Source organism: Myotis daubentonii, chromosome 2, assembly GCF_963259705.1.
Source record: "Myotis daubentonii chromosome 2, mMyoDau2.1, whole genome shotgun sequence".
Taxonomy (NCBI): Eukaryota; Metazoa; Chordata; class Mammalia; order Chiroptera; family Vespertilionidae; genus Myotis; species Myotis daubentonii.
Window position 1 is genome coordinate 63830074 of NC_081841.1, and position 14772 is coordinate 63844845.

The 14772-nt window shown below is 46.4% G+C and overlaps 1 protein-coding gene across 3 annotated transcripts in view; it reads left to right on the forward strand.

Moving 5' to 3' along the window:
• MSRB3 (methionine sulfoxide reductase B3) overlaps nucleotides 1-14772 on the forward strand; it is a 184773-nt gene that overhangs the window by 96658 nt on the left and 73343 nt on the right. For all 3 annotated transcript variants that reach the window (XM_059683513.1, XM_059683511.1, XM_059683512.1), the window contains one exon: nucleotides 6811-6839. In XM_059683513.1, coding sequence (XP_059539496.1) covers nucleotides 6811-6839 — 29 coding nt within the window. The remainder of the gene's footprint in view (nucleotides 1-6810; nucleotides 6840-14772) is intronic.

Here is a 14772-nt window from a genome sequence, read left to right on the forward strand (position 1 = left end):
TTATGGCTGCTCTCAGTCTTGCCCTCAGAGGCTCTGCTTCTCTGTGTCCCAGTAATCGCTGCAAGCCCCACGGAGAGAAAGCTGCCCTAGGGTTCTGAGCGATGCCAGACAGTCCCGCTTCTCCCGTATGAGTCTGGGTCCCTAGAGACTCACCCGGAACTGGAGCTCAGAGCCTGAGACTCCCTCCCGATTGAAAACGACAACCACGCCCTCAGCCGCCAGCCCTCTCCGCATGCACTCCGCACCTTAGTATTTTACTTCAGCACTGCGCCTCCTCTGAGTCTCGGTATGCTTTTCTCTTTCCTCCTAGTTGTAGAACTTCCACTCAGCCAGCCTTCCTGTGGTTCTGGATGATGTCCATTCCGTCTTTTAGTTGTATTTTTGAAGTGGTTGTTCGAGGCAGCAAACTCCGGTGTTTACCTATGCCGCCATCTTGGTTTTTTTCTCTTGGCTCTCTTATATAATCTGTACTAGAGGCCCGGTGCACAAAAATTTGTGCACTCGGGGGGAAGGGGGGGTCCCTCAGCCAGGCCTGTGCCCTCTCGCAGTATGGGACCCCTCGGGAGATAACACCCTGCTGGCTTAGGCATGCTCCCGGGTGGCAGAGGGCAGGTCCAATCCCTATGTGCAGCCCCTGGTCAGGCTCAGAGCAGGGCCGATTGGGAAGTTGGGGCACCGCCCCCTGTCATGCACAGAGCAGGGCAGATTGGGAGGTTGCGATGCCACCCTCAGTCATGCTCAGGGTAGGGCCGATTGGGGGGTTGGGGCACTGCCCCCTGTCACACTCAAGGCAGGGTTGATGGGGAGGTTGTGGCGCCACACCCTGTCACGCACAGAGCAGGGCCAATCAGGGGGTTGGGGAGCTCCCCCCTGTCACTCACAGAGTAGGGCCGATAGGGGAGTTGGGGCACTGCCCCCTGTCACACTCAGGGCAGGGCGGATCAGGGGGTTGGGGCACCGCCACTGTCACACTCAGGGCAGGGCCGATGGGGAGGTTATGGCTCTACCCCGTCACACACAGAGCAGGGCCTGTGGGGGGCGGAGGGGATGGGGCGCCGCACCCTGTCACACACAGAGCAGGGCCAATCAGGGGGTTGAGGCGCCGCACCCTGTCACACACAGAGCCACAGGGCGATCAGGGAGTTGGGGAGCTCCCCCCTATCAGGCACAGAGCAGGGTTGATCAGGGGGTTGGGGAGCTCCCCCCTATCAGGCACAGAGCAGGGCTGATCAGGGGGTTGGGGCGCCTTCCCCTGTCACGAACAGAGCAGGGCTGATAGGGATGTTGTGGCCCCGCCCCCTGTCACACACAGAGCCGCAGGGCGATCAGGGGGTTTGGGCGCTGCCCCCTGTCACGCTGATCCCGGTGCCGGGAGGCATATTACCCTTTTACTATATAGAATAGAGGCCTGGTACATGGGTAGGGGCTGGCTGGTTTGCCCTGAAGGGTGTCCTGGATCAGGGTGGGGGTCCCCACTGGGGTGCCTGGCCAGTCTGGGTGAGGGGCTGAGGGCTGTTTTCAGGCCGACTGAAGCTCCCAACTGCTCCTTTTTTTCTTTTTCTTTTTTATTCTGGGCCAGCTTTAGCTCTGGCTCCAGCTCTGAAGCCTCTGCTGCTGAAAGAAGGTATCTGGTTTGTTTCGGTTCTATAATCGAAACTCTGTATCAACTCCAGCTCTGAGATCCCGGGCTCACTGAAAGCAGGTTCCCTCGGTTTTGTTTAGCTTCTATATTTGTTACAATGTTTCTTAAACTGCAAGCTCAGAGGCCGGCAAGGCAGGCGGGGAATGTTGGAGTCCTCCGTCACTGAAGCAAGCAAGCCTCATGTTAGTTTCAAGCTGCCTGGCTGCCGGCCGCCATCTTGGCCGGCAGTTAATTTGCATATCTCGCTGATTAGCCAATGGGAAGGGTAGCGGTCGTACGCCAATTACCATGTTTCTCTTTTATTAGATAGGATTGTGTGAATTCTTTTGTCATACTTGTTATTTGTTTGTTCCTATCTATAGTTACTTATTTTCTTTAAAGGGATTTATGAATAGAGATTAGTCCATAATATGTACAGGAGTACTTTGTGTCCCTGTGTATATAAGTGTGTGTATGTGGAATCTGATATAAACCTGAATTAACTTATACCCTAGAGCCCATTTTCCCTACTTTTCACACTGACAGTATTAACTTCTGTTGTTATGTTTTAATTATTAATAGAGTAGTTGTATTTTTGAAGTTTCAGTGCTGTGTTTAAGAGCTCGGAAAGTAGCCTGGCAGGTTTGGCTCAGTGGGTAAGAATTGGCTTTTGGACTGAAGTGTCCCAGGTTCGGTTCTGGTCAAGGGCACATACTAGTATCTCCTTTGCAGGCTTGATCTCAAGGCAATCAATCGATGTGTCTCCCTCACATTAATGTTTCTCTCTCTCTGTCTCTCCCCTTTCCTTCCATTCTCTCAAAAAAATCAATGGAAAAATATCCTCCGGCGAGGACTAACAAAAACATTATTAAAAAAAAAAAGAATTCTGAAAATACTTTTTAAAATAAAAAAAGTATTCCAAAGGTTATTAATTAGTTTGTGAAGATATTTTCTATGCACTTTATGTATCTATTTTACATACTGACCAGCTAGCTATACCTAGAGAAGATGAGATGGTCTGAAGAATAAAAACTTCCTGATATGATTTTTCATATCTTAAGAGGTGTTTATAGAGTTTTTGATCACTGTATCTTGTATTTGTCCTTCTGTTAATTTACAGATTCATTTGTTCATTTGTTCCCACTATAAGTTTTTAAGAACTCTTAAATGCACGGTGCTGTGCTAAGTGTTGAGAATATGAAGATGGATGAGACCCAGTCTGTAGCTCGCTGAGCTTTGAGTTGGTGCTACACATTGTGGTGTGAGATTGCACGCCAGGCCCCCAACTGTGGGGTAACCCAGGGGTGAGCCAGGAGCCCTGGGAGGCAAGGGGGGCAGTCAGGATGCTGAGGGGATTGAGGTGAATCTTGAGGGTTGAGTCAAGGTTTGTCAGTGATGAGCTGGGGAAGACTGAGGATGCTGGATGCAGGCTGTGAACTAAGATGGCAATAGTTTGGTTTGGTGAGAGTAAAGGCCACAGTGTGGATTAGAGATGGAAAAACAAGCCAGTCATGGTGCATCATGCACCAGATTGTGAACTTGATGTCCCTACATCAGTAGCTTTCAAACATGTTGTCTGTGGCCCATAGTAAAAATCATACCTTTTTACACGATGACTTATTACCAGGTCTTGGCCCTTGAATTTGCAGTGGCTGGGCAAGAGGACAAGTTGGGACACAGTATAGCTAATTATTCTAAAAGTTATAAATTAAGGCAATAAACTAACTGTTAGCAAAGAATATACCAACCTACCTTGACAAACATATCTCATAACAAAAACAATAAAGTCTGTGTGTGAAGCCAAATAATTGAGAATAGTGCAAATTTAAAATTACTTTTGTTTTCTGGCAAAATGCTGTGATTAACCCTGGGAAATGGAGGGATAACAGCAACAAGGCCAAGTGGGAGGTGAGGAGGAGAAGGCTCCCTCTGCCTTCTCTTCCAATGGTTATGGAATGTATAAGAGAAACACCTTCTTTCTTTTCTTCTTTATTGGGGGAGGAGCTCTTTCAGCGCTCCTTCCTTGTCCTCACCAGGCAGGCACCTGAATTTCAAGGCCTTCCAGACCATGCCCGTCTTGTCCACAGGGGAACTCTGGTTCCTGGGTGCTGTCAGCGCTCCACTCTCACAGGAGGGTTTGAATTAAGAATTCTCTGAGCAGGAACACAGAAGAGTAGGGAAAGCATATTGGCCTGCCCTACCCATTTTGTTCCCTGTTCCTTCTGCCCTAAGGTCCAAGCTTCCTCCTTCAAGTCATAGCCTTTGGCTACCCCTTGGGCTGGAGGTACATACTCACAGTGGTAGCTACCTGACCTGAATTGAGGCTGAGAAAGCTGGCTCAGAGCCATTTGGGTAGGGAATACTGGGGACCCGAGTATTTGGTTGCCTGGGGAGAGGAGGACGCAGCCAGAGGAACGCCAGACAGAGGCTTTTTGCTCACTTGTAAGGGTTCTACTGCTCCATACACACATGTGTAAACAAGTGTTCATGCACATACATACACATTCATGTGCATGTACCTAAAAGTTGTACAAAATTACATAAATTCTCAAAATGTGAGGTGAATTTTGTCTACTTCATTATTCCATTTCAGTTAAAAAAAAAATACTAGTTGCAATACACTAAATTGATTTTGTAATCCACTAATGGGTTCTCTTGTGACCCAATTTTGAAAACTCTGCTCTAGTTGTTGGGGTGGTAGTAATGTGATAGATAGATTGATGTTTTGGAAACATCTGGCCGCTGATTAGATGATGGGTTGAAAAGGCGCGGGGATCTGGTTATGAGATTATTGAATCAAAGATCGGCCTAAAGATGCTTAGTGTGAGGACAGAGAGGAGGGGAAGGCAGTAGAAGCAGCAGGTCTTGGTGGCTAATTAGATAATGGGATGCAGAAGAAAACTCAAATACCATCATGATTTCCAACTTAACTGATAGGGAAATTAGCAGGATAAATATATTTGAGGGGAAAGAAAGTGAGTTTAGCTTAGTACCTGTGGCATTTGAGGTTGCAGTTGTGACATTCAAGCAGTGTTGTGTGCTAGTTTGGAGAGAGGTTTGGAAAAGCAGGCACTATAATAGGGCCTTTGGATTTAGCACTAGGAAGGCACTGATAAACCTTAGCAAGGGCAGATCCCTGTGTTGGGAGGTCAGGAAAGGAAGACATACAATATAGGATATAGTCCATCCTTTCAATAAACTTGATAGTAAAGTCAGTAAGAATGAGGGAGGATGAGAGCAGGGAACAGATTTGAAGGAAGGCTTTTATTCGATTTTGGAGTACTTCTAAGAAGAAGAGAGGAGAAACCTGTGGAAACCAAGATACTGAAGATATGACAGAGAAAGGAGGAATTGCTATGGCCTAGTTTCAGGGGACATGAGAGAATGCATTTTAGGACATAAGTAGAAGGGAACCTTAGGAGGGAGAACATACAGGTAAGGAGATGAGGATGTTTTTCTCAACAGATATATATATATATATATATATATATATATATATATATATATATATTTATTTATTTATTTTATTTTTTTTATTTTTTTATTGATTTTTTACAGAGAGGAAGGGAGAGGGATAGAGAGTTTGAAACATCAATGAGAGAGAAACATTGATCAGCTGCCTCTTGCACACCCCCTACTGGGGATGTGCCCGCAACCAAGGTACATGCCCTTGACCGGAATCGAACCTGGAACCCCTTGAGTCCACAGGCTGATGCTCTATCCACTGAGCCAAACTGGTTAGGGCTCAACAGATATTTGTTGAGTACAAGCAGCAGGCACCATATAGGTGCTGTGGCTACAAAGGTTCATAGACATAGTCTATTGGGAAAGATAAGATAGGCAAGCAAACCAGCAGGACTACAGCGGTCAGGGTCGGCCAGAGTTACGCTCAGAATGTGGAAACAAAAAGGCCTGAGCAAGGCTTTCCAGAACAGGAGAAAAAAAGAAAACGGGCTTGCTCCTGAACAGGTGTCAGGGACAGCTAAGAGAAGGACTGAGATGCCGACTAGTGGGCCCAGGACTGGGGAAAAATGTGGATCTGAATTACAGTGGTGATTGATAACCGTGGTGATAATAATAATTTGTTCTCACAGTTATTGACTTTAAGCGTCAGGTGAAACTTTATTTGGGAGTACTTGAGAAAATAAATTTTTGTGACAAAAGAAGCCGCTTCTTGCTTATCTTCTGCCTCTCCGCTCTTTGTTGACTTCTCTTGATGCTAATTTAGGTAAAAAAAAAAAAAAAAAAAAAAAGCCACCACTTCCAAAAGTGCTTTGGTACCCTGGCAAAATTTCAAAGAAATCTCTTTCCCCATTTAGTTAACTACATTTCCCCAGGAAAAAGTCTTCTCTGTCAACGTAACATCCTTTAAACAGGACTCCTGCTGGCTGGTCCTTGTATCTTGGGATGGCAGCTGTGAACGTATATACTACTGATTGTTAATGTGTGATATAGACCCGACTGGAGCATGCCCACTAATTGGTTTGAGAGCTAGATATAGACAATGCTGTCTTAGAGGAGCTTGTGTAGATAGGCCTGGTCTCGGGGTTAATTCTGCTTGACAGCACACCAGCAGCATCTCGAGAGTAATTACCTCACAGAAGTTTTCCCACAGCCGAACGAGAGCTTCAAAGGCCTCTGAATTTACAACCAGTATTAGCCTGTATCCGAAACATAGTGTTCCCACAAGGGCTTGGATTTTCCCCTCCTCCTTATTCAACATACGGGGTTACCAGGTTCATTTACTCTGTGAAGAACTCAGTGAAAAATTATTTGGTGTTAAATAATTAAAAATCTTTAATAATAGGTCAAGAGGATAGTTTTAAATTTGTGGGTTTTTAAAAATTGCTTTATTATATTACTGAAAAAGTTAATCTGTAGAGACTGGGTGCTTTAAATATATATATATATAATTTACCTTCTTTCTCTCAAAAACAAGTGAAAAGTTAATATCTTTTCCATATTGTGCTATCTCTATGGGTATCTGCATGTTTAGGGGACCTAGGGTAATGCATGCATTTAAAATGGTTAAAATAAATATCTATTTACATTTTTAAAAGCTATTTTACTTGTTGACCATTGTACTGAAATCTGTAACTGTTGCATCTACCCCTTGCCCTCCCCATAAAATAACAGTTATTCTCTAATAAGCGATTTTTATATTGTAAAAAATGTCTTTCCCTTTGCAGGTCAGAAACCAAATTTGACTCTGGTTCAGGTATGTTTACATTAATAATGTTATTCTGAGTATATTTTATTTACATTATTCTCTGAGGAGTAATTCATCAGATCAAGAACCATTTTGATTTTAAACAGACGAGGCAGTCTCTTTTCAAAACATGAACCCCACCTCAAAGCAGGGCTCTGAGCTGCTTGGAATCCTCACTTGAGATGTTCACTATGGGATTCTTGATAGTTCTGCAAGAAGCATTAATGCTCTCTATCTGCAGTTTTATTTTAAAAGCAGAAGTGGGGGCTGTGCAAAATCATTGCTCAAAATAGAGTTAGCCGCTCAGTGAACAAAGCATCCTGAATAGTTTGAAGATTCTCTGCAAGTGTCTTGTTATCAAATGTGGGTAATATTTACATCTAACCCAGTAAACTATAAAGAGTTTTAGCCAATAGAAATAGATATTTGTCTATGACTTATTATTTATTTTTTATTTGTATTCTTGGGGGGGGGTAGTGGAAAACTAAGGTCACCTTAAGCCATTATTTGGTATCTATCAAAACAAAATTTATATTCTCACAAACAGTGGCATACCAGCCTCATTATTGGGTGTTTTCTTCTTTTTAAGCACAAATGTAGCCATATAATCCTTATGTTTGACTGTGTCTCTATGTCACTTGCTGAGGTCTGTGAGCCTTGGAGTTTCTGATGATGTTTACAATTAAAGCACAAAAATGGCTTCATGTATGGTGCAAGGGAATTATGTTCTTTCGCGAACTGTTAATGGATAAATAAACATTAACTTTCTATTCCAGGAGAAATAATTTGCAGAGAAATATGTAACTTATTAAATAAAAGTAACATTCCTACTTTTTTAAAATAAAGGTTTTTGTTTATTATGTCCACAAAGAAACCATATACACTGAGTGGCCAGATTATTATGACCACCTGACATTTGTAGGCAAATTAGCTATAATTTCATGCTGAAGTTGCTAGAGAGCCAGACCATTATAAATAGGGAAGCAGGTTGTTTACCACAACAGTAGAAGTGATTCTTTTCTGAAGATATGGTTAAACAACGCGATTTAACAGCCTTTTAATGTTGGATATATATATATATATATTCTAGAGGTCCGGTGCACAAAAATTTGTGCACTCGAGGGGGAGGGGGGTCCCTCAGCCCGGCCTGTGCCCTCTCACAGCCTGGGACCCCTTGGGAGATAATGATCTGCTGGCTTAGGCCTGCTCCCGAGTGGCAGAGGGCAGGCCCAATCCCTAGGTGCAGCCCCTGGTCGGGCTCAGAGCAGGGCCGATTGGGGAGTTGGGGCGCCGCCCCCTGTCATGCACAGAGCAGGGCTGATCGGGAGGTTGCGATACCACCCTCAGTCACGCTCAGGGTAGGGCCAATTGGGGGGTTGGGGCACCGTCCCCTGTCACACTCAAGGCAGGGTTGATGGGGAGGTTGCGGCGCCACCCCCTGTCACGCACAGAGCAGGGCCAATCAGAGGGTTGGGGCACTGCCCCCGTCACGCACAGAGCAGGGCCAATCAGGGGTTTGGGGCGCTGCCACTCTCACACTCAGGGCAGGGCCGATGGGGAGGTATGGCTCTACCCCATCACACACAGAGAAGGGCCCGTGGGGGGGGGTTGGGGAGCTCCCCCTATCAGGCACAGAGCAGGGCTGCTCAGGGGGTTGGGGCCCCGCCCCCTGTCACACACAGAGCCGCAGGGCAATCAGGGGGTTTGGGCGCTGCCCCCTGTCACGCTGATCCCGGTGCCAGGAGGCCTCTCGGCTCCGCTGATCCCAGTGCTTGGAGGCATATTACCCTTTTACTATATAGGATAGAGGCCTGGTGCATGGGTGGGGCCAGCTGGTTTGCCCTGAAGGGTGTCCTGGATCAGGGTGGGGGTCCCCACTGGGGTGCCTGGCCAGTCTGGGTGAGGAGCTGAGGGCTGTTTTCAGGCTGGGAGTGACTGAAGTTCCCAACCGCTCCTTTTCTTTCTTTCTTTTTTTTTTTTTATTCTGGGCCAGCTTTAGCTTGAGGCTTGGCTCCAGCTCTTAGGCCTCCGTGCTGAAAGTAGGTTTCTGGCCTTTGCTTACAATGTTGCGAATCTGCTGGCTGAAGTCCGGCGGTATTTGTTACAATGTTTCTTAAACTGCCCGCTCAGAGGCCTGCAGCCGCAGGTGGGGAACGTTGGTTTCCTCCGTCACTGAAGCAAGCAAGCCTCATGTTAGTTTCAAGCTGCCTGGCTGCCGGCCGCCATCTTGGCTGACAGTTAATTTGCATATCTCCCTGATTAGCCAATGAAAAGGGTAGCGGTCATACGCCAATTACCATGTTTCTCTTTTATTAGTGCTGGGGTCCAACCCCAGCGGGTCCAGGGGTCCGCAAAGGTGTGGACGGAGTCGGCGAAGAAGGAATGACACGGAGACAGCGTTCAGTTGATCAGCAGCCTTGCCAGGATCTCTAGCCACAATCTCCAGCCAAGTTCTGTGTCCATGTTCTCTTGCTAGGTTCTCCAGCCAGGTTCTGTCTGAGATCTCCAGCCAGGTTCGGTACAGGTTCTCCAGCCAGGTCCAGTCACCAGGTTCTAGTCAGGTTCTCTTGCCATGTTCTATAGTCAGGTTCAGTCCAGGATCTTTTGCCATGTTCTCTCCAGCGAAGTTCTTCTGTCTTCAGGCTCCATGTAGGTTCTGTGTTCTAAGTTCTGTGTCTTGCTGTCTTGTTACATCTGTATTTATACCAGTTGATTCAATCCTATCAATCTCTATTACAAAGGTTAGGGCGTTTCTTATCTCAATTCCAGGGAGTAAAGATTATGTAGCTTAAGCATGATTGTTTGTAGTGATTAACTCACCGCCTGGCACTTAGTTAAGGAGTTTCATCCCCTCCCTGACTTCAGGGAAAAATTCCTACCTGGGGAAACAACCTTTCTAGGAGAGGCATCCCCTCCCTGACTTCAGGGAAAAATTCCTACCTGGGGAAACAACCTTTCTCGGAGAGGTGACCTTGGTTAAAACACACAGCGCTAAGGGGAGCAAACATATTAAGAACAGTATGCTATATACGCCAGGTCCCTTGAAACATATGCTGTGCAGATGTTTCTTTCCTGCAGCGACTGTGTCAAGCAGCAAGGATGGACCGGCTTCCGGCATATATATACACACACACACACACACACACACACACACACACACACACACACACATATACACACACTGAGTGGCCAGATTATTATGACCACCCCATCAGTACTTTGTTGGGCCACCTTTTGCCTTCAATAATGCAGCGATTCTTCTTGGCATTGACTCCATGAGATGTTGAAAGGTGATGTGAGGAATCTGACACCATGCCTGATGAATAGCACTGTCCAGTTCTGTGAGATTTGATGGTTGTGGAACCAACTGCCTGATGGCTCTTTTAACTTCGTTCCACAAATGCTCAATTGGATTGAGATCTGGTGATTGTGGGGGCCACCTAAGCAAGGTAAAGTCTCCCTCATGTTCTTTTTTTTATATATATTTTATTGATTTTTTACAGAGAGGAAGGGAGAGGGATAGAGAGTTAGAAACATCGATGAGAGAGAAACATCAATCAGCTGCCTCCTGCACACCCCCTACTGGGGATGTGCCTGCAACCAAGGTACATGCCCTCGACAGGAATCGAACCCAGGACCCTTCAGTCCACAGGCTGATGCTCTATCCACTGAGCCAAACCGGTTAGGGCTCCCTCATGTTCTTGAAACCACTCCTGCACAATAGGAGCACTGTGGCATGGCGCATTGTCTTGTTGGAAGAAGCCATCTCCATTGGGATACGCCATCAACATGATAGGATGAACTTGATCAGCAACGATACTTAGGTATGTTGTGCTATTCAGACATTCCACATGAATTCAAGGGTCCAAATCATGCCAGGAACACATACCCCAAACCATAACACTGTCCCCACCAGCTTGAAGGGTTGTACTCATTCATGTGGGGTGCATGCTTTCATGCTGTTTCCGCCAAATTCTCACTCTGCCATCTGCATGATGCAACTGGTAACGTGATTCATCGGACCACATGACTTTTTTCCAATGCTCGACTGTCCAATCAATCCTTGTGTTCCTGTGCAAATTGGAGACGTTTGATCTTGGTAACTGCAGACAGCAAAGGTGTTCGAACAGGCCTTCAGCTTTCATATTCCATACAATGCAGTGTACGGCTAATTTGCCTACAAGTCAGGTGGTCATAATAATCTGGCCACTGTGTGTGTGTGTGTGTGTGTGTGTGTGTGTGTGTGATAGTGGTTACAAGGAGCCAACATACTCATTTTTTTCAAAAGCTCATTCTTCCTTTTATTGTAAAATCCCCAATTTGGTGAGACTCTTTTAAGTATGAAGTCTGGACATTTGAGTTCACAATTTCACCCAATTTGATAACTATGATTCCAGAAATCTTTCCATCTGTGTGTTCTTGGGCTTTTGAGTAACGTGTGACATTGATAGTATAAGATAAGCATTTCTGGTTTATAGTATTGACTATGAGGAGATTAAAGGCCCAGTGGGTTATATCAACTATTTTACTTTTATATTGATTTATAAGAGGTGATTCAAAATAGGGTGAAAAATCTTTGTCATTTTTACTAGTTAAAGTCTTTAAGCCTGGCTAGTGTATCTCCATGGTTGAGCACTGACCTATGAACCAGGAGGTCACGATTTCATTCCCAGTCAGAGCACATGCCCGGTTGTGGGCTCAATCCCCAATAGGGGCTGCTGTGCAGGAGACAGCTGATCACTGATTCTCTGTCATCATTGATGTTTCTATCTCTCTCTCTCCCTCTCCCTTCCTCTCTAAAACCAATAAAAATATATTTAAAAAATAAAATCTTCAAGTATAATAAAAATAAATGAATAAAATTGACGAAGAATGAATTTTTACATAGAACTGCATGTCTTTTATCATTGCCAATCAGTTACCAAAAATTTTTTTAAGAGCCCACTGGGTGTTATAATCTGATTTAATTCCCTAAATATCAAGTCAGAAACAGGTTTTAAGATCCAGGATCTGGAATATAGCTATTAAAAATGAAAAAGTCCACCAGATTCATTTTGAAGGTAAAACCTGGAAATGGTGTACAAAACTGAAATATTAGGCAGCTATTGTCAAAGTCAGAAAATTTATGTTAAATTTTCAAATCCACATTTAAGTGTGCTGCTAAATTCCTGTAGTGAAGGTTGGTATTTATTCTGAAAATAGTTATAACATCTGTACAGACATACATCTTTCACTCTTGTGACCAAAGATTTTGTTCATGAGTCTTATTTTTTCAAGTCCTACTTTTTTTTTAACTGTCTATCATGGACAACATCTGCATGTCTTTGAAAACTTATAAAGTCCTGTACTCTGAAAAATCTTATGGGAAATACTGATTAAAAGTTTATTTGTGTGCGTGTGTGTTTTCTTAATTTTGATTTTAAATACATTTTGGAAAGAATTTAGATGGTTTCAAATTAAGAAACAGATAATTTTTTTTTTCTTATAAACTCTTTTAGCTTACTATCAAATGAGGGAATCATGACAAAGAAAATTAGAAATGCAGTCTTTGGCATTCTATATCATGCAAATTTTGGTTAGAAATAAGGTAGCATATTGGAACAATTAAATGTATGACTTTAATAGGTTCAGATTCTCTATTGTTCATCAAATGCAGAAAGTAAACTAACTCTGTTTAATGTTCTATACAGCTGTAACAGTGTTCTTGACAAAGATTTTTAAATGAAGGAATATGCCATCTTACTAAGGAAAAAAATCCCTTAAAAACAAATACTATGGTCAATGACTAGCCATAAAGTATTTCAAAGTAAAATTATACACACACACATAACCTTTTTTCTTTTCAAGTAAAGAATCCAACTTATGCAGAGCTTACTGCACACTTGCAGTTTGTGTAAATGAGTTTCAGGCTGTGGAGTCAGATTCAAGAGGAAGGAAGGAAAGTTTTCATTGTCAACACCTGATGAAAAATGTCAGTTGTTGACTATATACCAAAATGGTCAACCTAGAGAATGATTTAAATTTTTCGTATTAAAATTGTGTCCTTTTTTTCTTCAAAAGCAACCCATAGATAATTTTTTTTAAGTTTCAAAAAATTTTATAATGAAGAATATGAATTATATATAAAAGTAGCCATGGTATCTACACTAATAAAAGAGAAAAATGGTAATTGGCGTACGACGCTACCCTTTTCATTGGCTAATCAGGGCTATATGCAAATTAACTGCCAACTAAGATGGCAGTTAACTGCCAACAAAGATGGCGGTTAATTTGCATATGTAGGCACAATGCAGGGAGGCGAAAGGGAAAGCAGGAAGAAGCCCCCTGCCACTGACAGTGATTGGAAACCCAGCGGGGAGCTAAGAGCTGCCCCCCAGCCATGATCGGAGAATCAGGGCCTTTACCGCCCTGGCCAGTGATAGCAGGAAGTAGGGGTGGAGCCAGCGATGGGAGCTGGGCACGGTCGAAGCTGGCAGTCCCGGGAGCTAGGGGTCCCTTGCCTGGGCCTAAAGCGGAGCCCACGATCGCGGGGCCGCTGCAGCTGCGGGTTCCTGCTGCCTGGGTCGGACGCCTCAGCCAGAGGCGTCCTGCAGGGGCAGGGGCGGCGCCCCCCACTGCCACTGCGGGTCCCCGCTGCCCGGGCCGGACACCTAGGCCAGAGGCGTTAGTCCTGGGCAGGGGCGGAGCCTGCAACCGCGGGGAGCTGGGGGTCCCCTGCCCAGGCCTAATGCTTCGGCCAGAGGCGTTAGGCCTGGGCAGGGGCAGAGCGGGAGATCGCAGTGCTGCTGCCGCTGCGGGTCCCCGCTGCCCGGGCCGGACGCCTCTGCCAGAGGCATTAGGCTTGGGCAGGGGCGGAGCCTGCAACCGCGGGGAGATGGGGGTCCCCTGCCCAGGCCTAATGCCTCAGCCAGAGGTGTTAGGCCTGGGCAGGGGCAGAGTGGGAGATCGCGGGGAGCTGGGAGTCCCCTGCCCAGGCCTAATGTCTCGGCCAGAGGCGTTAGGCATGGGCAGGGGTGGAGCCTGCAACTGAGGGGAGCTGGGGGTCCCCTGCCCAGGCCTGACACCTCTGCCGGAGGCCTCAGGCCTGGTCAAGGGGCCGATCTGGTGATTGGTGATCGGAGGGTGATGAGGGTCAACTCCTCTGGCCAGAGGCATCAGGCCTGGGTGGGGGGCGGAGCCGGGGATTGGGGGGATATGATGGTCCCCTTGCCCAGGCCTGAAGCCTGGGTCAGAGGTGTCAGGCTTGGGAGGGGGTGGAGCAAGCGATCAGAGGGAGATGGGGGTCCCCTGCCCAGGCATGATTCCTGGGCCAGAGGCCTCAGGCCTGGGCGGGGGTCAGAGCCAGTGATCGGGGGGAGATGGGGGTCCCCTGTCCAAGCCTGACACCTCTGGCAGAGGCGTCAGGCCTGGGCAAGGGGCCGATCAGATGATCGGAGGGTGATGGGGGTCTACACCTCTGGCCGAGCCATCAGGCCTGGGCAAGGGGCAGAGCCAGCAATCGGAGGGGGCTGGGGGTCCTCTGCCCAGGCCTGACGCCTGGGCCAGAGGCATCAGGCCTGGGCTGGGGGCAGAACCAGTGATGGGGGGAAATGAGGGTCCCCTGCCCAGGCCTGATACCTCTGTCAGAGGCGTCAGACCTGGGCAAGGGGCTGATCCTGCGATTGGAGGGTGATGGGGGTCAACGCCTGAGGGCTCCCAGTATGTGAGGGGGGGCAGGCTGGGCTGAGGGACACTCCCCCCCCCAGTGCACGAATTATGTGCACCGGGCCCCTAGTAGTATAATAAGCATGTATATATCCCTCATCAAGATTTTACTATCCTATATAATAAAAGCCTAATATGCAAATTGACTCAACGATGGAATGACTGGTCGGTGGGGGGGTGGGGCCCGAGAGCGGGCGGCATCAGGCCAGCCAAGGTGGGTGCCAGCGGGCAGAGGGAG